This window comes from Mytilus galloprovincialis, chromosome 2, assembly GCF_965363235.1.
Source record: "Mytilus galloprovincialis chromosome 2, xbMytGall1.hap1.1, whole genome shotgun sequence".
NCBI lineage: Eukaryota > Metazoa > Mollusca > Bivalvia > Mytilida > Mytilidae > Mytilus > Mytilus galloprovincialis.
Genome location: NC_134839.1, coordinates 1,790,385 through 1,818,063, shown reverse-complemented (window position 1 = coordinate 1,818,063; position 27,679 = coordinate 1,790,385). Strand labels below are relative to the sequence as shown.

Genomic DNA, 27,679 nt, shown 5'->3' with positions numbered 1-27,679 from the left:
AATGTACATTATAATGTCAGCATATGATGGAATAAGGGAATTGTACTAATACATGTAACAATGAATAAAGGAAAATTCATACTGAAATATTGAAGGTCAAAATTTCCAGAGAAATTAGTCGGAACAAAATAATGTAACAAAAATTGCTAAAAAATGACTTTCAGAATGCTGTTATTTTGGTATGTAATGTTGCAGCTGCAATATTATTAGTGTTTTACATGTGCTTAATTTTATTCAAATCCATTTCTAAAATATTTTTTTTTCAATATTTAACCTAAATCTTTCACTGCTTAGATTGCTTGGTGTACAATGACAATACTGTACCTGAAGGGGTAAAATAAATACATGTGCAATAAAGAATATACTAGTCGTTTAGGCTTCATTGGATAGCCAGATACCTCTTTAAATATGAAATAACACTTAACACTGACAACCCTTCAGATTTTTTCATAATTCTAAACATTACAAACTAGAGTTGAGTAAAATTAAGGCGAATAAAAACTGTGACAACCTTGCTTCTGCTTTAATACAAATGTTTATACTACTTGTTAAAATATATTCATGAACAATTCATTTTCTTTTGCTAGCAATTAAAAAAAGTTCATGTTAATTTATACACAATTTATATATTACTGACCATTGTCTTTGGCAGGTAAACCTAAAACATACACTGTATTATGCTTTTGTGCTTATATTTGAGGAAATGGCAGGGGAGTTGAATGAATCATATACAGGTTCAAATAATATAAAATTCAAGAATAGATTGATGTTGGTTGGAATTGGGTCTTAGAAATTTTCTTCCATAACTGAAAAGTCAGTTATTCTGATGTGATTTTATATACAAATGAATACGAGCTTGGAATTATTTATATATAAAAATGATATTTATTTGTGCCTCTATACATTTAGATCTCTTTGTTCTCTTGTATATTATACTATCATAATATAATTATTTTAAATCCAAGTTCTTGATTATGAACAACAATGTAGGCCATGCAAAGACATCATTTGTTTTTTCAAGCCAACTTTTCTGATATAAACGTGTTTCATATGCTTGTGCCTTGTGGACATTATTTTTTTTTAATTTGTTTGGCCTGCCTGTGTTTGACAAAATGTTTCTCCCTATATTTTCTATGATCAATTACAAAAATCACCGTTGTATAAGACTTAGTATTTCTTGAATGGTTGCTTTAACGTCATTGGTCAACTTGATTCCACTCGCTGGGTTTGAACTGTTGTAAATCTTTAACTGTTCACTATGAGCCTGCAATTGTGATAACAATTCTTTAGCATGAAACTTGGCATGTACTTGTAAATTGTCAATAAAATGTGAACAAAGTTCATGAAAAGTTAAAATTTGTTCCGACAGAACCATAAAATTTGTGCTCGTTTTGTTCCCAGTAGCTGTCAGAGACTCAATACAACTATTTAATTCATTAGCCGATTTTAAAACTATTTCCTGTGTCACTTTTGGTGAATCTGAATCAGAATTAGGTCCAGAATATTTTTCAGGCACTGTTTCCAAAGTATCGATCATGGACTTTGACATAAGTGCTGATTGTAGTCCAGATTGAATATTTTTCGGTAAAACAGGTTTATAAATATTATCATCTTTACTAACATGAGATTTATAATTCAGATCTGATAATGGCCGTGCACCTTCATGTCTCTCAGAAAATGATTCACGACCATTTTCATTCCTCGTAAAAGGTTTGAAAGGTCCACCATAATCAGAATTGCCTGGTTTTTGTGATTGAAACATTGCAACTTTTGACAAAACAGAATATCCTTCTGCTTGTTCCTCAGTAATAGATTCTGAATTATTTCCACTCCACGAGTTAGTAACATTTATATTTTCCACTGCAGGAGATTCACTTTGCAAAGGATAGTCTCCTGTCGAAGCAGATCTCATTTTATGAGAAAAGGTGGGTCGAGGAGATTTATAATCAGAATGTTTACGTGAATCGAGAACTGAATCTGGACTTCCAATTAATGTTGAGTCTGTGCTAGCTGGACTATGATCAATTCCAACTAAAGGTTTATGTAAAGGTTGAATAACATGTTGGGTATGATCCATCTCACTACGAGGTTCAAACATACGTGATAACCTTGGACTAGGTTTGGGTTTTTGATCAGGAAAGTTTCTAGCCAACTCATTATTACTATGTGTTACGTCAGACTTTTGTCTCTGTAACCCAGTGCTAGGAAGGTTTTGATTATCAACTATACCATATTGTGACTGAGATTTTACAAAACTACTTGGCTTCACGTTAGGTTCTGGCTTGATACCTGGATCACTATTTTCTCGTTGACCATGCGAAACTAGTTTTTCTGCAGCATCTTGTACTGCTTCCGCCGGCATTAAGTTTGGACATGATGCAACACTAGCAGTATCAGTACCTGAATCCTGATCGTCCACTACAGGCAGGTCAGGAATTTGATTCCTTTCTACTTCAGATTCCATTGAAGCTAGATAGGCCTCTATCCGACGGCCTTTAGGAATAGTTCCATACCTACTGATTGCTTTTGTCACATTATTTACGTCTAGCCGTCCTATTGTAACACTACTTTCCGCATCACGAGTCTTATTAGTCCTGCCTGATGACTGTCGCCTTATAAGAGCCTGCTGTGGTAACGGTAATGCTTTTTTAGGATAAAATTTCCCTTTATAATTAGACACCATGTCTTTTGTTTCTTCAGTACTAGTCTCTTTAGAAACACGGTGAGCACTTTCGCCACTTTCAATACTATATTGTCGTTGGTATGGCAAATTAAAACTTCGCCCACTACTTCTCTCTTTAGAATGTTCAAAAGCAGAAGATTTCACAGCACTATCAGTATTGATCAAGTATTTAGATTTGTCAATTTGAGCACGTTTTAAACTTTCGGTACTACTTTGTGAAATCCCACTATCCTCCATTTTCACATCCTTTCCATCTCTTTGATAACTTTTTGGCGAGCCTAATTCTAGTCGTTTTGAAGGCTGCAGTGAAATAGTCAAACCAACATCACTTCCAGTTTCATGATAATCATCATCATCATAATTTTCCAAGAGAACTGAGCTTTCAATTTTAGCTTTCTGAAGTTTCATTTTTGCCTTCAGTTCATTTTCCATATCCTTTTGGCTATCTGTTGGATCTTTACATGATGTAGTCCTTCTTGGGGGAGCAGGAGCAGGTCCCCCCTTTTTCTTGGCAGAAGCAGCCTTGGCTATAACTGCTTTGGAGACTTGTTGACGTAATAAAACTTCAGCATTATCCTCCTTTGGTGGCAGCCCTCGTCTAGTAACTGGTGGTGTTGGACCTTAAGAGAATAATGAAAAAGGTATTAAAATTGACTTATAAAATATCATATAAAGAAATCAATTTTTTCTAAATTCTTGCAGGTTTTCACGCTGAAATCTTTTACTTGTGTAGTTTTTAAAATTGGAACTGATCCAAATTTTACTAGCTCTTTGAAATGACAGTTTTGGCGCTGTTTTAATTTATAATGTACTTTAATGTTTTTTACTCCTGCTGACTCTACAAAAATGATCATTCTTGTAATACGACTATCAAATATTTTTAAAGCAGTGTTTAAGTACTTGTTATTCCTTATGCAAATTGAAAGAAACTACACCAGAAACATATACATTTGTAATCACTACTATGTTTGTCTTTATAAAAATAAAAATACAAAATAGAACCTTATTGGGAAATGATATTTATAAATATGATTTTAAAGATCAAAACATATGTATAAAATAGTCCATTGCGATAAGTTTGTTTTGGTTTTTTGTCATCATCCCAAAAGATTTCATTAAAACATTTGAATCAGTTGTTTATAGTATGCAATGTGTGCTTTAAACAAAGTATAGACAAAATAAACCAGTTCAAGTAGAAAGAAAGTTAAGTAAATATAGAAAATGACAAAAAATTGATGATGTGAACCTGATTTGCTGTAATTCCAGCGGTACTAATTTTTTGAAGAAATAATCAACAGTAGCTGCAAAGCCGAACACTTTTAGGTTTGCCAAGAAAAAAAGTTTCATTTACTTAATAAGGATTTTTAACTGCCTGTTATGTAAAATATGTTGTCTCCCTTAACAAAATTCTTTCCCTGACTAAAAACAGAACTTAAAAAAAGTAAAAAAGATATTGACCGGTTTACCTTTAATAAATCTTCCATATCAATAAAGATAAAGGTAGAAGTCAAAGGTAGTATAATTATTCAAAGTTTTCCACTCATTAGATTTTTCACTTTTTACATAAATAATTACTTATGTATAAACAGAAGTAATTTTCTTTAATCATTTAAAACAAGGGAAAATGCTAGTTAAGTTGGACCATAAAAATCAGTCTCTGTCCTTGTAAAATAATAGTTATATTATACAATTACTGTCTATTAATGAAATAAATCTGTAGTTTCATTAATTTTGACAAACACAATTTAAAGTATTATGCTGAATACCTGCACTGATCCTGCCCTCTCCAAGATCAGGACTATCCAGTCCTTGTAGGTTAGCACCAGAACGGTTCTTCTTCGGTGGAAGTAAACCTTGAAACTTCTTTGGATCTTTGTCCAATTCTTTCTCAATCTCTGAAAAAATAAAATATATAATTTTTTTTAACATTACTGCCAGCAAAAGCTAAGTAAACCTTAAATCAGTTCCTATTCAAAAGTCTGTTCTTAAAGTTTCAGTTTTCTAATCCTAATTTAGATATAAGTAAGCTAGCAGAATCAAAATATGTATGCATGTACAATTCAATTTTTTTATATATTTTGTATTTAAATTTCTCAAAGACAGTACAAATAACATCTATTGATGCAAATCCATGCTTTGCTAAATTGATATACAGCGTACAAAATCCACTCAAACCTCTCTACAAATATCTTTCTTGTTTTGGTTTTTTTTTCCTTGTTAGAAAACATCAATCTACTCTTTTTTCCCTACTAGATAAGCACAGTATTCAAAATCAGAATTGACAATAAAATTGTTCACATAATTATGGTTGAAAAAAATTTGACAACTGAATTTAGTCTGCACTTTCAATCTTTTTTTTTAGTATATCAGATATGATAGGTATATTTCTCTGTGTCTTGTTTACAAATTACAAATATAATGGTAATGGCATTCAACTGGTAACCATTCCTTATAGAGTGTTTCACAGTGCATTCTATACAATGCAGATTCAAATAAAATTAGTCATTCATCATGTTCATTAAAGATCAATTCTGAATCTAATTTATAGTAAATTATGCATTCAGCATGGCTGAAATTTTGGGATTGGTACCAAATCCATAAGAACCTTTGCAAAATCACAATTGTTTTTTTTTTTAGGTTAAAAGACTACCTTCACTAATACTGGATTTTTCGAACATATGTTCTAATACATTGTGAATTTCTTTGAAAGTTGGTCTGTCTTTTGGATCCCACTGCCAACCTAAAATAATTTTAGAAAATTGAAATTCAAGTTTATTGTTTTAAATTTGAAACAACTAATATAATGCATTCTATTGATATAAAGAAAAGAATTGACTACAAATAATTATTTGATATCTTTTAATATGTCTTTCCTTTATTCATTTTTAAATAATTAGAGAATAATGTTTCATCTAAAAAAAAAAATTGAAATAAATAATCATAAAAATCTGCTAACTATCTGCTATCAATATTTTAATAAAAATACTGGTTTTATCCAGGTCAACCTGCTTTTCTTTTTCAAAGAATATTTGATTTGTAAGTACATAAAGGATTATACATACACAAGCCCATAAAGGAATATATATTGCATTTTTTTTACATAATAAAGCAACAGTCCTAGTGATGTTTTTTTTTCATTTATAATATTAAAGGGGCACTAGCTGTCAAATTCATTGTAACCGATTTGACTCAAGTTCTCATATTTGGTTTATAACAATGTAAAACATTTATCCAAACTATCAAAAGTCTAAAATAAACAGTTTACAGAGCATGGGGTAGATAATATATATAGGTTCGTTTCGTGTGTATTTTGTCCAGACGCCATCTAATTAACTATCGATTTGACCTCAGATGACCATATAAGCGATGTAAACAAAAATAAAGATACGAATAGATTAAACCAACACGTGCAATTGCATTTGTATAGGTCTGTTTGATTTTATTTTATAGATTAACAAGAATGTGTCCACAGTACACGGATGCCCCACTCACACTATCATTTTCTATGTTTAAAGGACTGTGAAATTGGAATAAATTCTCTAATTTGGCATTAAAATTAGAATGATCTTATCAAAGGGAACATGTATACTAAGTTTCAAGTTGATTGGACTTCTACTTTATCAAAAACTACCTTGACCAAAAACTTAAACCTGAAATTTGCACTATCATTTTCTATGTTCAGTGAACCGTAAAATTGGGGTCAAAACTCTAATTTGGCATTTAAATTAGAAAGATCATATCATAGGGCACATGTATACTAAGTTTCAAGTTGATTGGACTTCAACTTCATCAAAAACTACCTTGACCAAAAACTTTAACCTGAAGCCAAAAACTTTAACCTGAAATTTGCACTATCATTTTCTATGTTCAGTGAACCGTAAAATTGGGGTCAAAACTCTAATTTGGCATTTAAATTAGAAAGATCATATCATAGGGCACATGTATACTAAGTTTCAAGTTGATTGGACTTCAACTTCATCAAAAACTACCTTGACCAAAAACTTTAACCTGAAATTTGCACTATCATTTTCTATGTTCAGTGAACCGTAAAATTGGGGTCAAAACTCTAATTTGGCATTTAAATTAGAAAGATCATATCATAGGGCACATGTATACTAAGTTTCAAGTTGATTGGACTTCAACTTCATCAAAAACTACCTTGACCAAAAACTTTAACCTGAAGCCAAAAACTTTAACCTGAAATTTGCACTATCATTTTCTATGTTCAGTGAACCGTAAAATTGGGGTCAAAACTCTAATTTGGCATTTAAATTAGAAAGATCATATCATAGGGCACATGTATACTAAGTTTCAAGTTGATTGGACTTCAACTTCATCAAAAACTACCTTGACCAAAAACTTTAACCTGAAATTTGCACTATCATTTTCTATGTTCAGTGAACCGTAAAATTGGGGTCAAAACTCTAAATTTGGCATTTAAATTAGAAAGATCATATCATAGGGCACATGTATACTAAGTTTCAAGTTGATTGGACTTCAACTTCATCAAAAACTACCTTGACCAAAAACTTTAACCTGAAGCCAAAAACTTTAACCTGAAATTTGCACTATCATTTTCTATGTTCAGTGAACCGTAAAATTGGGGTCAAAACTCTAATTTGGCATTTAAATTAGAAAGATCATATCATAGGGCACATGTATACTAAGTTTCAAGTTGATTGGACTTCAACTTCATCAAAAACTACCTTGACCAAAAACTTTAACCTGAAGCCAAAAACTTTAACCTGAAATTTGCACTATCATTTTCTATCAGTGAACCGTAAAATTGGGGTCAAAACTCTAATTTGGCATTTAAATTAGAAAGATCATATCATACAGAACATATATACTAAGTTTCAAGTTGATTAGACTCCAACTTCATCAAAAACTACCTCGACCAAAAACTTTAACCTGAAGCGGGACAGACGGACGAACGGACGAACGAACAGACGGACGAACGGACGCACAGACCAGAAAACATAATGCCCATAAATGGGGCATAAAAATAGATGCTTCTCATTGTTTTTAACCATAAAAGAATGATTTTATGTGCATCGAATTAGTAATCAAATGATTTACCGTAGTTTCACTTTCATTGTTGACATTCTTTTTCTTTAAATAACCAGTACACGTACAATGCATGCGTTGTCAATCTCTAGCTAGGGGTTAACTTGAAGTTCACATGAATACCGGTTAGAATGATGATGACGTTTTCACTTGCAAGTGAATCAGTCAAAAATTATGTTTAATCGCTTATTTCAACAAAATTAAAGGAAATTGATTGCTAAAAGCAAATTATTATTTCATTATTCCAATTTGATTAATGATTGATCTAAAAAAAATCATACTTTATTGTCGAGCCTTCGACTTTAGTCGAAAAAGCGAGACTAAGCGATCCTACATTCCGTCGTCGTCGGCGTCGTCGTCGTCGGCGGCGTCCACAAATATTCACTCTGTGGTTAAAGTTTTTGAAATTTTAATAACTTTCTTAAACTATACTGAATTTCCACCAAACTTGGACAGAAGCTTGTTTATGATCATAAGAAAGTATCCAGAAGTAAATTTTGTAAAAATAAAATTCCATTTTTTCCGTATTTTACTTATAAATGGACTTAGTTTTTCTGCGAGGAAACATTACATTCACTCTGTGGTTAAAGTTTTTAAAATTTTAATAACTTTCATAAACTATCCTTGATATGTACCAAACTAGGACAGAAGCTTGTTTATGATCATAAGATAGTATCAAGAAGAAAATGTTGTGAAAATAAATTTCCACTTTTCCGTATTTTACTTATAAATGGACTTAGTTTTTCTGCGAGGAAACATTACATTCACTCTGTGGTTAAAGTTTTTAAAATTTTAATAACTTTCATAAACTATCCTTGATTTGTACCAAACTTGGACAGAAGCTTGTTTATGATCATAAGATAGTATCTGACAAGAAGAAAATTTTGTAAAAATAAATTTTCACTTTTCCGTATTTTACTTATAAATGGACTTAGTTTTTTTGCCAGAAACAAAACATTCACTCTGTGGTTTAAGTTTTTAAAATTTTTATAATGTTCTTAAACTATCCTGGATTTCTACCAAACTTGGACAGAAGCTTGTTTATGATCATAAGATAGTATCAAGAAGAAAATTTTGTAAAAATAAATTTTCACTTTTCCGTATTTTACTTATAAATGGACTTAGTTTTTTTGCCAGAAACAAAACATTCACTCTGTGGTTTAAGTTTTTAAAATTTTTATAATGTTCTTAAACTATCCTGGATTTCTACCAAACTTAGACAAAAAGTTATTTCTGATCATAAGATATTATTCAGAAGTAAATTTTGTAAAAAAAAAATTCACTTTTTCCGTATTTTACTTATAAATGGACTTAGTTTTTCTTCCAGTTAACATTACATACAGTCTGCAGTTAAAGTTTATAAAACATTTATTAGATTCATAAACTATCCTGGATTTTTTTACCAAACTTGGAAGCTTCTTTCAATCAAAAGACAGTATCGTGAGGGAAATTTTTATTGATGTTTTTCCTCATTTTTGTTGAGTCTGCGATTAACAGAAAAAGTAGGCGAGACACCGGGTTCCGTGGAACCCTTACGAATTTTTTTTTTATATATATCGTAGCTAGTGCCCCTTTAACAGCTGTTCCATATAATTTTGTACTGATCAAATGGAAGACCTTCAGTCTGCAGCTATCATTGTACAAACCTTCTGGATGAGAGTATAAATACAAATACAAAATCATTTATTATTTGCTTGGTTAGCTTCATATGTTTCTTGTTTATAATATGTTTAAATGTACAATAAATGGGTATTAACATGTATATCTTGTAAGTACTAAAGGTAGACATAAACTCTTACATCTCATCATCAGTTCATATACACTGGCAGGACATCCAGCTGGTCTGTCCATCCTGTAACCCCTTTCTAATAAATGGTACACCTCGGTCAATTCCACTCCTGGATAGGGGGACATCCCAAAAGTAGCCAACTCCCATAGTAATACACCAAATGCTAGAAAATAAACAATGAGTATAATTTAAAGCTATTGTGTGTAAAATAAAATGAACAAGAATTTTCCACGTTCAATGGACCGTGAAATTAGGTAAAAAACTAATTTGGAATTAAAATTAGAAATAATTAGAAAGATCATACCCTTGTGTACTAAGTTTCAATTTGATTGGACTTCAAGTCTTCAACTCCATCAAAAACTACCTTGACCAAAAACTTTAACCTGAAACTCGTACTTTCATTTTCTATGTTCAGTGGACCGTAAAATTGGGGTCAAAAGTCTTAATTTGGCTTTAATATTTGAAAGATCATATCATAAGCAACAAGTGTACTAAGTTTCAAGTTGATTGGACTTCAGCTTCATTAAAAACTACCTTGACCAAAAACTTTAACCTGTAGCGGGACAGTTGGATGCACAGACAGACAAACGGACAGACAGACGCACAGACCAGAAAACATAATGCCCCTCTACTATCGTAGGTGGGGCATACAAATTAGTAATGCAATTAGATACCTTATTTTGAGGTTATAATTTAGAAAACATGCTTTAATCAAACTATAAATAATATAGCTAAATGTGTATTATTTTTTTAATGATTTGTAGATTGAATTCCTAACATTTGTTTTAATGTATTTTTTGGTGCTTTTACGTCTTTTTTTATGTTTTGTTACCGCTTTTAAGCACCGCTGTATGGGCTATTTCGTGGCAGTCACTTTTTATTGATAGAAGACGCCGGAGTGCCCTAGAGAAAATAATTGAGAAAGATAAATATAATTTTTTTGGTACCTGTTTTACTATGAGGAATCTGTTAACCCTTTTTGAGCAGCTAAGATCAAGGCTAGTTGACCAAACAACATTGATAATAAACTCATGTGGTATAAGCTTTGATGAATTGATGTGTTGTTTGTTGTTTGTTGATTGTTGACTCATCACACATTGAATCTTTTTTTTTTATAATAGAATTCCTGGATTAGTAATTCTGTACTTATCTAATTCTCTTTCTATACCTACCCCAGACATCAGATCTCGTAGAGAACCTGTTAAATGCCAACCCTTCAGGTGCTGTCCATTTGATAGGAAACTTAGCTCCAGCATGGGCTGTGTAGGTATCATCTTTCATTAATCTGGCCAAACCAAAGTCAGCTACTTTAAGTAGATGGCTATCACCAACCAGACAGTTTCTAGCTGCCAAATCTCTGCAATGTATAAAAAAAACTTTAAAATATCAGCCAAATTAACCTGGATATATCCCCAACCAGCTAGAGAGAATAATCTTTCCAATATCCCAGTTTATTCTTGTTCTTCAAACACACTCAATAGTATAAATGCAGAACTGTGAAATTTTTGTTTGTCGAGTCTGTGACTTTTGTCTAAACAGCAAGACATGGCCATTCTACATTTGGTAGGCATCCACAAATATTTATTCTGTGGTTGAAGTTTTTGAAATTCTAACAACTATCTTAAATTATCCGGGATTTCTACCAAAATTGTATTGTATTGTATACTTTGTGTTGTAATCATAATTAAACTGTAGTTATTCTGCCCTAGTACAGGAACTGTGATAAGTGAATAAAATCATTTGTATTGATGCTATGTTGATCAATAACATTTAATGTCAATGCTTGCATTTACTATCAATATGATTTTGACTTATATTTTCAAATGATTTATATTCTGAGTTATTTTTGACAGTAGACTCCTTCAGGTAAATTGGACAAAACTTTTTGAAATGCTATTTGGGTCTAGATTTTCATAGAATATAATCAAAGTGTATTCTTTCCATTTATCCATTAACAAATATCCTTTCCAGTTTCTTTGAGAAAAACTCCATTTTAAATATTTTAAACACTTAGTATTTGACCTCTTTTTTTCTCAATACCATGTATATATATCAATAACTACCTATGTATAAACATTCTAGCCTCTAGATAGGCCATTCCTGAAGCTATCTGTGTTGCCATATACATCAAAATTGTGGCTCCTATATCTTCCTTGTTAGCACTACGCATGAAATCAAGGAGATTTCCATTAGGCATGAACTCTGTTACAATGTAAAATGGTGGTTCCCTGGTACAAACACCTACAAATATAGAATATAGTCAATCAGAAATTATTCAAATATAACAAGAGTATAACACTTTGTAAACAATACGTTGTCCAGCTTTATTGAATTCTCAAATAGCTATATTTGACACTGGGTGTTAATCAACCAACAATCAATCAATCATATAGTTATCAATCACTTTTGCCATAGTTGAGTGAATATCTACAAAACTTAAAACTTGTGATTGCTGGAAAACTTTGATGACAACACACAGACATACTCTGAAGTATAACATGTGGTGTAGCATTCTATTGTTTTCATTGGATATTACAATCACATGTTTCAAATATTATTTAATGTATCCAAAGCCTTCTATCTATTTTTAAGTATACAGACCCCATGTTTTTTTAATATGTATATTGACGGCCCAAAGGAAAAAAATATTGGTAAAATTTAGATTTATGACGTCACATATAACAACCATGGAGAAAGCGCTGCTGCAAACAAAAAGAATAAAGTTTATCAGCAGATTTCAAGAATTTAAAGTTAAACGTAGACGCTTAGAATACAAGTAAGCTAATGCAGCAGGCTTTGAAGTTGTTTACAGAAAATTGATATTTTCAATAACATGTTAAAATTCTTGCAAAATACAACTTAAAATACACAGAAAGATCATTGAACGCCACTTTCCTCATACTTTATTTGCATATGTAATATATAAATTAAGGACTTTCACTGTCAATATGTTATATATGGACCTGTTAGATTATAATGACAAGCGGACTTCATCCTCAGTCAATATAAGCTGTACAGGTCCATATTGACACTCGGACTTCATCCTCAGTCAATATAAGCTGTACAGGTCCATATATAACGTATTGATTGAGTGGAAGTCCTTAATTTATATATTACATATGCAAATAAAGTATGTAGTTCTGAGTAATATTACATTGAAATTTTCCATGATAGCAAGAAAGCAGGTAAATTTCCATTGATTTCTTGGACTGGAAACATAAAAACTCATGTGTTGAAAAGAATAATCTTTTAATATAATGTTTGTTTTAGCCTTTTACATACCTGATTTGATATTTAGTTTGTTTGTTTCAAATACCTGTAAAAATTTGTTAAACTCTTACCAAGTAACTGGACTAGATTAGGATGCTTCATTTCTTTCATTATGGCTGCCTCTTCAAGAAAATCTTTTAATGCCATGGTATCCTCCTGTATTTATAAAAATAACTTTCAGGTTTTAAAAGATCACATCTATAATGATATGGCTTCTTAATGTAGAGAATCTTGATAGCTGTCTGTGAGTTAGTTGATGAAGACAAAATATAACTTAAAAGATAAATATTTAAATCAGGCTTTCTGCACAAGACACAAGGTTGGCATGGGGGGTTACAGGACACATCGTATAAGTTCTATTACCTTTCTGTTTGTGATATTTTTGATTAAACTGGTAATATTTTATTTTTTTTCGTAATATGTGCACTTTGGCATATCGATTAGCATTGTCCCTTGGTGCCTCTTGCAGTTGTGTCACTTTAAATAGTACTGACTCCTCTGCACCAGGCACGAGGATGACATTCCAGTTATGTGCAACTTCTTACAATATCTAACCATATCATTAATGTCCCGATACACATTTTAATATGCACCCACCATGCCATATACATGATATAGCATCGTCCCTTGGTGCCTCCTGCAGTTAAGCTAGATATATTTAGCCTACTCAAAGAATTCTTTTTTGTTACTTTCTAGAGGTGTGCCTGAGACAAAGGTTTTACATATACTCCTATATATACATGTATACGAATATATGAAAACTGTTGCTTCTTATTTGTGTTTGTAACTATGTATACTGTATTGTTTATTATATTTTTAAAAATAATATTATAGTGATATTATATTATGCTCCTTGTGAACCCATTTGATGGAAATAAAGCATCTTCTTCTTCTATAATGTACTAAAACAAAATTAAATAGATTCAGTGTTCTCCCCATTATTCTTAAAAAAAATATCAAGGATTTGAATTAGCACTGTTTGGAATTTCCTAAAATTCTAACATAACATTTATAATGTATTCTACAACAAAATCTATATGCATGCTGATTGACAATGGTGATATAAGGACCTGGGGAGAACACTGTTTTCATTATGATGAAAACTTATTCAAAACACAAAATAAACATTAATTTGAGTTGGACATTTGGTTAAGACACTTGTCTTTTTTTGTTTGCAGAACTTACAATTTAACCTTTTATAAAGTTCACTTAAAGGGGCACTAGCTACGAGATATATAACAAATCTAAAATTTGATTTTTTTCTGTTCAATCAATAATGAAAGTGAAATAGTGAAATAACAATTCGCTTTTTGCAGCCAAAAAGGTTCAATTTTGTCAAATTACGCTAAGAAACATTGATAATTAGTTATTCACTTGCAAGTGAATAAGTCGACCTCTTTAAATACGTATTCATGTGAACTTCAATTTAACACCTAGCTAGAGATTGACAACGCATGCATTGTATGTGAACTGGTTATTTAAAGAAAAAGAATGTCAACAATGAAAGTGAAACTACGGTAAATCATTTGATTACTAATTCGATGCACATAAAATCATTCTTGTACGGTTAAAAACAATGAGAAACATCTATTTTTTAATCTATAAAATAAAATCAAACAGACCTATAAAAATCCAATTGCACGTGTTGGTTTAATCTATTCATATCTTTATTTATGTTTACATTGCTTATATGGTCATCTGAGGTCAAATCCATATTAAATTAGATGGCGTCTGGACTAAAATACACACGAAACGAACCTATATAGTATAGTATCTACCCCATGCTCTGTAAACTGTTTATTTTAGACTTTTGATATTTCGAATAAATGTTTTACATTGTTATAAATCAAATATGATAATTTCAGTCAAATCGGTGACCATGAATTTGACAGCTAGTGCCCCTTTAAATTAGGCAAAAACCTGTTTTCATACTCCCCAGTGGTGACCTTTATATATTTAGTTGTTTTATCAATGTTTGTTTGGTAGCTGTGTTATGCACTATACCATCAACTCATTTATTTTTAATATTTCATGTATTGTATTTTTTGTGAAATTCCAAATTTTATGAATGAACAGTATTTATTAGGAGATACATGAAACATCAATTGCACTAAAGCAGACTTTTCAAACCTTAAGTGTTTTGACTGCCACAGTCTTATTGTATCTCTTCCATATAGCTTCATAAACATCACCATACTGGCCACCACCTATAAAACAAAAACATATTTCATTATCGCTATTTTAAAAAATTTTCCTTTGATGTTACTGACTGATAATTTCCTTTCTCAGTACAGTAGAGTGATATGAAAAATTATTGCTAGAAACTAAGGGTGCACATGCCGTTGTCAACAAAATAAACAATGTCGCCATCTCAGCTAGATTCATCATATCCGCTCAAGCAAGAAAATCAACCTTGTTGAGATGACCAACGATAATCTATAAATACATATTAACTCTGTAAATAAAAGAATTCTGAAATCTCTTGAAAATATTTTTTTTGTCATTTCCAAAAATGGCAAGGTGATTTAAATTAATCAATATCAAAATAAGGACATGTGGTATGATTCCAAATGAGACGTTCATTCACAAAGAATTAAGAATGTGGATGGTAGCAACTAAAGGTCACTGAATGGCTTTCAACTAAGAGCAAAATACATACTTAGCAGTAAGCTTTAAAAGGCCCAGCATGACCAAATGTAATACAGTTCAAACGAGAAAAACAACAGCTCCCTTTATACTTAAAACAATAATGAGAAAAATAAATACGAGACAAAAATCAATATGTCTGTTGCTTACTAAAATACATGCAAAAAGATTACAAAAGGAACTCTACGGTATCAGCAGAACATTGGTGACCTATATATAGTAGTTTACTTCTACACCATTTCTTATCTGGTGGAAAGTTGTCTCATTGGCAATCATACCACATCGTCTTATATTTATTTCTAGGAAATTGAATGGCTGTGTAGAATGTTGTATGAAAACACAACAACAAACAAGAACCAGAAAGCATTATTACTTAAATACCTATAACTTTTTTGACAGTCCATTAGCGTTAAATGGCGTAATTTGAAGATTGAAAAACATCACAAAATAAATCTTTATAAGCAAAAATATAATAATCAGTAAGGGAACCGTTGGTAGATTTAACATATCTTATTACCTAATCTATGTTTCATTGCTATTTCGGTTCTTTCTATCTCCCATCTGTCGGGTTCCGGACTAAGACCAAATACTGTTGGTTTTTGGCGTTTAGGAGCGGGATATAGTAAAGTGGTTACCAGTCCATCTGAATGAATAGAATGGTGATGGACCAGTTCAGCCAAGGTGTTAAACCGATGTTCCGCTGTAACATACACCTAAAGGAGAAAATTTTATTTATGAAATTAGTGAAATATAAAATATTTTCTCTTCCAAAAATTCAAGAAAATCTGAACTGAGTCTGAATTCTGTTATTGACTTAAGGATGTTCGCTACTCTGTTAAAAAATAACAAGCTTTTAAAAAGACTATTATGAATTGATAGTATATGAATAAAGAAACAAAAAAAGTAGAAAAAAATGGAGGGTCCGTGTGCTCGTTTTCAAAATATAAGCCATTGAAAATTTGGCGGGAAATTATTCTCTCTAGATTTTTCATATATTTAACATTAGCACCTTTTTTGTTTCAAACAGTATGAAAAAATAAAAAGAATTTTATAAAAATTTGAAATATGGCTTTTTAAACTTTATGTAAAAAAATTATAAAAAGAAAAGTATTGGTTAGTGGGCAAAATGTTTTAATAACAATACATGGATAAAACCAGAGGATTACGAAAATCTGGAAAAAAAATCAAAAAATGGTGGAGCAAACGTCCTTAACATTGTCAGGTGGGTTTTTTTTATGATATAAAAATAACAAAAATTCATTCAGATCTATAATCCATTTTACATGTAAACTGTCTTCCAGTCTGGAAGGTCCAGACAAATCAGTAAAGGCTTATTATTATATGTGTGTGCAAAACATTGACAAATTGGAAATGTAAACAAAACAAGCTATTACTTGAACATGGAATTATTTTAAATTATGGAATTTGCATAATTTCTTGTGTTTAAAATTTTTGATAAATTCCATGTTTATTTTGGTATCATAATGTTTTGAGCAGTGCATAACACTTTCCACACAATGTATTTTGTATAGACAGTGTTGTGCACAGCACAGTACATTCTATTGAAAATATACCATCTTATTTGTAATAGAAAGTGTTGTGCGCGGCACAGAACATTATAATACAGAATAAACATGGAATTCATTAAAAATTTTAAAACGCAAGAAATTAAGCAAATTCCATAATTAATAATAATTCCAAGTTCAAATAATAGCTTGTTACAAGGAAAAATGACCTTTGTAACTTGTTGCTATAGCAATCAAACTTACCGTAGATACTCGCTTATAAGTCGGAAGTTTGGGAGTAAAATTCAGAATCCAGAGAGGGGTACCGACTTATAAGCGAGATCCAGCGACCAGAGGAAAAATCCAAGCTCGAGAAAAGTGGTCAGGAGTGAATTTTCTGGTCAAAACTACGTCGGTGATTGCCAAACGTACATAAATCCCTAAATTAAAAGTTTTTGTTGAAAATAAATGACTACAATACTGTCTTTATGTTTTATTTGTTCTCTGTTAACACTTTTCTGTCAATTTGTGTTGAATTTCCGACTGTTTCCTGTTTGTGTATTGATTTTCATGGTCAAATGGTTTGTGCATAAACCCAAAAGAAATAGCCAAGAACCAAAAATGAAAACGAGATAACAATGTACCAACTATGTAAAAGGATGTATTCAGCGGAGTTATTGTATCATTATTGTGATATCATATCAATTCAATACTTATAAATCATACAATAATCAAAAATAATTTTAATATTCATTCCCAAGATCAAAATATTATTCATTAAAATGTCTCAGGTAAACACAAAGATTACAAAATTGATTGGCAAGCCAATATAATCCATTCCTTCTTGTTTCGGATCGACTAATAGGCGAGTATCTACGGTATCTTAAAATAATAAAATATGATGTGAAAACCAATCTCTTCAAACTGACTAACCTTGCCATCGGAATCCTCACTTATTCTGTAGTGGTATACACGACCTTCAAATCTGACAGAAATCGACCTCTGACCTGGGCTACTTTCACTTTCTCTAACCAGGAAGCTTCCATTTATACCACTACTAAGAAGGTATTCTGAAGCATTACGAGATATCTGTCCATGGTACCAAGAGAACTTATCCAGACTGTTGACAGGGGCGATGTAGTTACTAGGCACCCAGCCAAGGTCATTGGCCTTGTTTTTGACCTCACACCATTCCCCTCCTTTGTTGTAACCAAGGATAGTTATTTGTTCACCTAGATACAAACAAAAAGTGTGTTACTTATCACATTTATATCTATCGTAAAGCAACATAATATACAATTCAGAACTTAAAAGCTAATGTTCATATATATTTTTATTATTATAAGTTATAACTTTATAGATATGCAAAGTTCATATTTTATAAAGCTTCCTGTGTATTGTACTATGTACTGGAAGCAATATAGAATATGAACTGAACCTGAGGGTAACCAATAAGTTCAAATGTCACCAAATCCTTCCTTCTTGTTTCATTTTATGAATGAAATCATAGTATTTTAAGGAAATAAATTAACCTAAGAATGTAATTCTTATATGAATGGCAAATCTTCAAAAACCTCAATGGGAGTGTTCAGTTAGTATTTTTTCCCTTGGTTTACACTTAGATAAACAATGTTGACAAAACCTATTCATGAGCGATACATACATGTATGCAAGGAATCTACGGATTCTAAGAATATTGATGCAAAAACACTACAGAACTGTTATTTCTGTTCTGGTTCCAAATTCCAAAATCACAAAAAAAGAAATAATGCATTGGAGCTTGGAAAAAAGGAAAAATTTTGCCAAATTTTTTTAACATTGTTTCTTGTATGCATCAAACACAGATAATATCTCATTAAAATGGAGTTTTTCAGGTAGGTGTTGTTTTACTTAAATTTTTCATTTATGGATTCCAGCCAGTCAATATGGCGACTCACTCCTTAGTAACCATGGTAACAACATGTCAACTGTGGACTTGGCGGTAAATAGGTGTCAATGAATATATATTTTCACTATAAGTTTCAAATGTTTCGGGTTGAGAATTCAGGTGTTTCATATATACCAATCCCTTGCTCAAAAATAAATATTGTTAAGTTAATGGAGGCTATAACAAAGACTCATCTTATTTCATTACAAACCTTTAAATATACTTAGTTGGTTTTCACCACCTTGCTGGAAATCATACAAAGCAACAAACAGGTTTGGGTCATCTTCACCCTGATTGGCTAACAGATTTTCTTTAGACATCCATTTTGTATCTAGCAGACCTAAGGGGGCATCAGGTAGTGGGCGTGTCTGCAGCAAGGAATCTGCAAATAAAAATTTAAATATCATTACAAATCATGTTTATGGAAAAATGGTAAATTGTGTACAAATTTTTACGTTCAATACATATACAAGTTATTGAAGTAGCAATTTCGTTCTTTACACTATTTATAAAGTGTGATTTTTAAAAATACATTCATGACATTTGTGTGTGCAACATGTGAAAGTTACAACTTGCACTAAAAAAATGCACAGGTGCATTCATTACATAGCATTTTAATTTAAAACTGGAATCTAATTGTCAGAATTAGTTGTACATACTTGACTAAATTATACTACATGTATACAATTAGGCCATTTAGATCTAAGCAATAAATAGATCAATAATTGATGACCACTACAAGTATCAAAGTCTGGTTTATAATTTGTCCAGTTCTCTCTTCAGAATCAATTCTGAATAGTCAATGACCATTTGTTTATTAGAAGTAGTAATTATTTATCAATCACTAACAAGAATTGACAGATAATTGCTACATTAACGGTCATCCTCTAGTCTAACGGTCATCCTCTATTGGACAACAACCTTTTAATTGGTTACACCTTTAAGTATAATAAAAATACCGTCTATGTCAATTCTCTCTCTACCTATATATACAGCTACTTGTTTTCTTATGACACCCTGGTATAATGACATTTTTTAAATACAATTGGTTGCAGATATGGATACAATGAGTGTAAACTATATTTTATAAGGCATTAGAGACATTAATATCTGATGAAATCAACCTAAATTGCCTTTGGGAGTATTTATAAATACACACAACATGGGCCAATGGCACATAACTGGTCTGACTTTTTCTTATTTTAATCTCTTAATTTCTGATATAATTGATTCACTTTTTTTCATGTACAAAGTCAACAAACTGACCTCTAAGCCATTTGGCTTTTTACAAATAATTCCTTGTTAGCACACATGAGTGCACATGTGACAGGTCAATTAAAGGAAAACACATGTCTTTATAACAGTGTCATTTTTATTTGATCTTTATTTGAATGAAGATATATATCCCAATGGGGTTTGATGGCATATGTATGAAATCAATATTTTCAAGTCAGAACAGGATGATATTTTTTTAAAAGAAAAACTGGGAGACAATCTTTGCAAAAAAATAAAACATTTTTTTTTTCAATGATTTTATACTGTAACTTCTGAAGTTTTTGCATGTATTAATTATTACAAATGCTGGATAATTGATGCAAATGCAAATAAAATAGATATGAGAGTATAATTTAATCCCACACATTGTGCCATATTTTCTTGTCAGTTGTGTAAGTTACAATGAAAAGATCAAAGTTTGAAATTTTATCAGCTATGAGGCGACCTTCCAGTGATAACCAGTGATAACAAAGTTATGTCTGAGACTCTCAAAACTGTCAACTGAAAGGGGAGAAATATATTTTAATGAACGCAATCACGGACAACTTACAGCTGTTAAATGATGAGAAAAGAGTTCCGAAAATGACACTAAAGAATACTTAAATACAAGTTAAAGTAACTCTATGAGTCACACATACAGATCAGTAATTATTACATTCCCTGCGAATTATCTAATGCCTGCTACAATTGTGTATCAATTTACTAAGTATTTTACAGGCTATGTTATGTCATCTGGTGCCTTTGCCTTCTGATACAAATGTAAGTCATCAAATTCAAGTATCTGTTGTATACAGATATAGAGGATGATTAGAATAAACATATCATACATGTATAATTTAGGCCATTCCAAACTGAATAGATGTTTTCTTCAGACTTTCTTGTACAAACACTGGAGGAAGCAAGGGAAGATTTGAATTCCCCCCTCCCCTATTTGAAATTTAGTTAGTGCCTAGAGGAGAGAATATCTTAAATTTTGTTCTACAAAACTTCAATTTTCAAGAATGGAAATATAAATTTTCAAACTTTAAAAACATACAATTGTGGGACTAGTGATGACATTTTGAAATTAAATAATTGATGTTATTTAAATTGAACAATAACTCCAAAAGTCTTTTGGTAAGGGCAGTAAACTTTAAGGTTTACTTATTTGAAGCCAGCCAGGATTTCAAAGGACTATGTCAAAATTCTGTTTCACTCAGTCGAAAAAGATGATTGATTGATTGATTGATTGTTGGGGTTTAAACATCACTTTTAAGAGCAACACTATGGCTGTTTGGTGGAAGTCAGTTTTTAAATTTAAAGGGGGAGAAAGCTGGAGTGCCTAGACCTTCAATAGGAAAATGGACAATCCTAATCAATTAAAATTAGAGTCAAGTGAACACGCATGAGCATGGTTCCAACTTACAACCTCAGTGTTGACTGGCTAGTGATTACAGTAGTAAAAACTAAAACTACTTAGACCTCTTAGAAAACAAGGACCCTCAAACAAGAAGAACTTCCAATTTCAAACAATCAATTACAATCAATATAAATGTAAGACAATTCCTCAATTTCATTCACATGTACATGTACATTTACTACCTCAAAGTGTAAGGTAGTTTTTTCCTCCAATTTACAGAAAACGCATATATTCGTAGAAAATTGACAAGATTTAAATTACTTATAACCAAAAAATAATTTATACAACTGTGACATATGACAACACCTGAACCTTCCTTACTTAATACGAAAGACAGAATTGCCTAAAACTATATAGTTTTATCATAGGCCTAATTAAGCTTGTAGAAACAAAGCCTGGAAGCTGTCTGCTTAAAAAAAGAGAATATTGAGGAAACATGACTCAGATGTTTGATGAATGGTTTTTGAATCAAAGACTTTTATATCAACAATATGGTATGAATTTAACAGGAATTTTTAATAATCTCAGCAGGTTTACCATGTTGTGTTGCAACATAATAATAAAATCAATACACAATCCTGTTATATCATACTTGGTCACACATCAAAAGGTGTCAAGTGCAAATATCAATTAATTATATTTCAGTAAATAAACATGTGAATTGTAATTGTAAAAATTGTGCCCACTTGCACAATCACTTGTCACAAATTTTGGTAAGTACAAAAAAAAATATTCTAGAAATTGTTTTTTTTTTTGTATTTGGACTCATTCAGTATTTGAATCTAACATTATCACATTCCAGTCACAAAACTTCACTGACCTATCCTCAATCAACCACACCAGCTACATGTAGATTTGTACCATGTTACATACATGTACAATCTACATTGCATGTTGTGAATTTGTCTTCCAATAAATTTACTATAAATTCAGAAATTATTGAGATTGTTGAAGAACAGACAAAAATGTGAGATATATGCAATACTTACAGAGGCCCATTAATAAAACATCGCAATAATTTCTGAATTTACAGAAAATAAGTTTGTTTTTTGGAGGGGAAGGGTTGATTCATATTTTTAAGTGTATCCTCACTCCCAGTAAGGTTGTCTTATTGTGTACTTATTAACTTATTTTCAAAACTTAGGAAAAGATGTCCTGAATCATATCAGTCCTCTCTATCTCATGAATCACATTATGCAGCTAAAAATAACAAGAGTTTTTCCCCCTAACTAAATATCCTCAGAACTGTCCAACAGTCAACTGTATAAATAAGGAATTAAATTATGTATTATGTAACTCCTGTCAAATGTTTGAATCAAAGTAAAACAATTATAAGTAAACAGTTTCTCACCACTTTCCTTAGTTTTTGCCCAAAACACAAGAGGCATATGCATAAACAAATGGACTTATAAGACGATCACTCCTATTACATGTAAGAGTGTACTGACAAAAGCGGTAAAATTTAACTAGTTTATCAAGGTTGCAAACTCCATTAAAAATTTGAATTGAGATTATTTTGAAGGAAAGAATTTCTTTTTGGAATAAGGGAAGTGTGAGGTGAAAAAAAATTAGGGGGGGGGGGGGGGGGGGGGGGGGTAGGTCATTGTCAGATAAATCAAACTGGAAACACTTGTACACCTTAAGCTTACTATCATTCCATACAACAAGTATGCTTTAAATATAGTTGACCTATTGTACAAAAAAGAAACAAACTTGACCCGGAAAACTTAACAGTGATCAATGAACCATGAAAATGAGGTCAAGGTCAGATTAACTCTGCCAGACAGACATGTACACCTTTGAATCATTCTATACATCGAACATAGTTTACCTATAGCAGGGTTTCCCCTGGATAAATTATTTGTTTCGCCACCTCTTTCGCCAAAACATTATATTTTTCGCCACTTTATTATTTTTTTCGCCAAGTGACATAACTATATTTTTCGTTTAAAATTTACCTCCCCCCCCCTTTTCCCTTAAATAAGGTGTGATTTTGCCCCATTGTGTCTATGATTATTCTCTCAAACTTATTTTAGAGTCTACATTTAATGAATAAACCCTTATCATTTACTTATAACAAAATTAATGTTTTGATTATATAATACCAGTATAGTTCGTAGGGAAAGTTTCTTTAAAAGAAAAATACTGATGTGCCCTTTTGTACTAAGAAGTGTTTTTTTTTCAACAAAACAAAAGCTTTTATCACATGAAATTGATCCCTCATTTCATGTTTAGTCATAACATTGAAGGGCTACTCTCATTCGAGGTGTTGTTCCCAACCTTTTGGATAGATTTCTTCATAACGACAGTTTTCCTTTCTTGACCATCGTAAATGAAAATGTTGAGACGTAAAACTATGCTTGAAACACACGTGTCACTCAAACGACTTTAAAGTAGTCCCCCTAATCAATTACTTATATTAAAGTCAAAGGATAATTAAAGTTTTAAATCGGCGATTTTTCTTGCTTTTGAATTTGTTTTTGTCACAACAACAGCTTTCTTTTCCAAACTATCTTTAAAAGGAGAGGAGGCGTCAAAAGTTTGTTTCAAACACGTGCGTCGCAAAGTGGTAAATAAATTATGTATGTGACATTTAGTGGAAGCCATTTAACCATATCATTTTATCGAACAATTCAATCAACACCTTTATTAATTAGTCCATTGTTGTCGACAGCTATAACATGCAATCAGCTGATTATTGATTTTCTGTCCAAATCAGGTCAAGGTGAATTCCGAGTATTGTCTAATCGGGTAGAGTCCGAGAAACTCGAAAAAAGTAAATAAACCAGATGGAGCAAAATAAATTGTTCTATATATTTCTTTCGCCAAATTCTTTCGCAAATGATGAATTTTTATCGCCACAATTATTATTTTTTCGCAAATTGCGAAAATGGCGACCGCCAGCGGAAACCCTGCCTATAGCATACAGAATCTAAGAAACAAAATTAACCAGGGAACTCTACATCAACCAATGAACAATGAAAAGAGGTCAAGATCAGAGGATTTACCAGTATGAAATGAAACCCAAAAATCTTATTTGGAACTTTTATACAATATTAAAAGACAATAAATGGGGAATGTGTCCATGGAACACATAGATGATGCCCTGCTTCCATATCATATAAAGTTATAAATGGACATAACTGAAGAACAGTAAAAGTGACACTACCCAAATTTGTACTGGATCTGAGTTCTGTGGAAATAAGTATTGTGTATAAGTTTCATAACAATTAGTTGAGGCAAACTTAAGTTAGAGAACAGAAATGAAAAATTCAGGAATTTGTATAGGGCATACATGTAACTCTTTAACAGTAAAAGTGATGCCACCCAAATTCAAACTTGATCTGTGTTTTGTGGTAACAAGCATTTCTTGTTTGAATTGTTTTACATTTGTCATTTTGGGTCCCTTTATAACTGACTATGGGGTATAGGCTATCAGGCCATTCATTAGGAGGCGGTACCCGGTACTTTTACCCTCCTATGCTATTGACAAGTACCGCCTAAATGTAGAAATTTTTATATCAGATATTCATGGAATAAATTGTAAAGTACCACCTAGAAATGTGGAAAGTACCAGTCAACATGAAAGATAATGAAACCCCTGAGCGGCTATGCTCATTGTTGACAGCCATATTATAGTTGTTAATTTCCGAGTCATTTGGTCTCTTGTGGAGAGTTGTCTCATTGGCAATCATACCACATTGTCTTTTTTATATTGTGCATAAGTTAAATATCATATTTGATTTAGGGAAACTAAAGTTAAAGAATGGAATAGATAAATTCAGCATTTTTATCATATGTAAAGGTACACAAGTGACACCACCAAAATTCAAACAATAAACATTGTGTAGACTGTAGAAGTTTCATGACATTTGGTAGAGGCAACCTAAAGCTAGCTAAAGGAAATCAATTTTGGGACATACAGACGGACAAGGGTAAAACTTAATGCCCGCTTCGCTATGGCAGGGGCATAAAAATTTTTGAATGGTGGCATCAGACATACATGTATTCTAAGTAACCTCAAAATCTTACGGGAATGTATGTGATGACTAGTTATTCACTGGGGGAAATCGGCTGTTTGTACTCTGTTACGAACCGCCCAATATGGCAGATGGCAGTATCTGTAAGATTTTATATTTCTCAAATACTTTTGATCCAAAGCATTGACAATAGAGAAAATTAGTAATTGTTTAACCCGAATAATTCAGTCATTATATTCCGCTTACTACATTAACGCCTGAATGCATAGACAATGAAAAATCTTCAATCAACCATTCGGAATTAGCTCGGGATTTACTTATCTCAATAAAATTTAGCTAATTGCTGATTGGTCACCTCTTCTACAGGGCACAAATCAAAATCCAGGATTCATGAAGTTTTTATCGTGTTAGGAATTCAGGCCCTCGCAAGTAGGAGAGATCAATTACGGGGAGGGACTGTTGAAGGCCGTACATTGACCTATAATGGTTTACTTTTATAAATTGTTATTTGGATAGAGAGTTGTCTCATTGGCACTCACACCACATCTTCCTATCTCTCATCTATCTATATAAAGATACCAGAGGGAGATACCTATTGACTGTTTGGAAAGCTGCCCCGAAGTTCTTGACTGTATTTGTGCGGTTTTCAACTTAAAATAATTGAATGCTCATTGACTGGTACTCAAATATATTCTTATACTTCACTTATACCTGTTGTCATCCATCATCGATACTTTTTTAGACTGATAAAATTTATCACCAAACCCTCCAAAGTCAATATAGTTTATTCCATATTTTATTTTTGGGAGGGATCTTCGTAGAGCCGGATCGACTTGGGCGGATCAACTTAACAGGGATAGAACTTAAGACTTTGGCAATGGTAGCCCACAGCTTAAATTTTGTGGTCCACATATATAGTTCTATACAAGAAAAGCAAAAATTTAAGTAGCCCAAACAAAATTTTAGGGGCCATTGGCCTGTGGGCCCCTGCTAATTTCATCCCCTGTGACTATGGGCCGGATCATTTTGGGGCTGTACCGACCGGATACCTTAATTCCAATCTATTTTGTTCTTAACAAAGACAGATTTCTGATATACATGATATGTAGATTGTATTATATGAAGAGGAACGTGTTTCAGGTGTATGACATCAAGAAATAAAGCTGGGTTACTTTTGAGGTTTTAAGCTTCAAACCAATTTAAGACAACTAAATAAGTTACATTTCCTCAAAAACTCCTTCATGCATGACCAGGTTACTTCTGGCTGCCTTCAAAAGGAATTGTTTTCAATTATAAATTTGAGCAAATGCAATGCATTACAAGAACACTTTTTCTCTAGTAAAATGAATATGAGGTTCGTTTGCCTGTCGAGTTTTTTGTAAATGATTTCAAGAGATAAAGTAAATCTTCTTGTAAATCTCGAGTGGAGATATGACTCATGTCCTATAAAGGGTTCACAAACTTACCAGTCGGATCTGTAAATATAGAAGGATTTCCGGGTGATGGTCGAGACTGATCTTTTGTTTTACTCTTAGGTTTACTTGAGCTACTACTTTTTCCTTCTTTTCCTTGTTGTGCGCCCATTCTTCATTTGAACAAAATAAAGGGTGTATATTAGCCCCCTACACCGCTCATGGCACTACAAATGCTACGCTACATTATTTGTACTTTTAGGTCATGCTATTATATACTCAGGAAACATTATCGATAATTGCATAAGGGTTTTATAGTCAAAATTAATCAGATTTGTATATCATTTCCTTCCCTTTTCGGTGGCCGCCATATTGTCTAATTCCAGAACGAGTCTATTTTTCCGAATGAGGTGACCTCATCCCGAAAATGACGTAGCATCGCAAATTTCGGGAAACCCCTTCTAAAAATAAATTTGACGAAAAAAGAGATAATTTACCAAATATGGTAACTTATCAAATCATTGTTCTGACCGAGATAAAAAGTCGATGTCAGTGTACCAGACAAAATAATCTGATATTTTATTCTTAGGAAGCGTTCAAGAATAGAGAAACCTGGTATATATATGAACAAAATATAAAAGCCGCATAGACTAGAGCATGTAGAGATTTTGTTATGAAAAAACTATTAAAAGAAAGAAAAAAACGAAGTCCCCCAAATCAAGACAC

At 31.9% G+C, this 27,679-nt stretch overlaps 1 protein-coding gene across 1 annotated transcript; it reads right to left on the bottom strand.

Annotated features, from left to right (window-relative positions):
* Positions 1-687: 687 nt before the first annotated feature.
* LOC143062662 (uncharacterized) lies at positions 688-27,272 on the bottom strand. The gene is made up of 12 exons (XM_076234358.1): positions 27,008-27,272; positions 19,099-19,269; positions 17,894-18,192; positions 15,973-16,168; positions 14,940-15,016; positions 12,881-12,965; positions 11,603-11,780; positions 10,712-10,896; positions 9,550-9,702; positions 5,334-5,423; positions 4,450-4,578; positions 688-3,303 (listed from the first exon to the last, which is right to left on the bottom strand). Exons 1-12 carry the CDS (start codon positions 27,123-27,125, stop codon positions 1,151-1,153), a joined length of 3,834 nt encoding a protein of 1,277 aa, XP_076090473.1. The 5' UTR covers positions 27,126-27,272; the 3' UTR covers positions 688-1,150.
* Between the last annotated feature and the right edge of the window lie 407 nt (positions 27,273-27,679).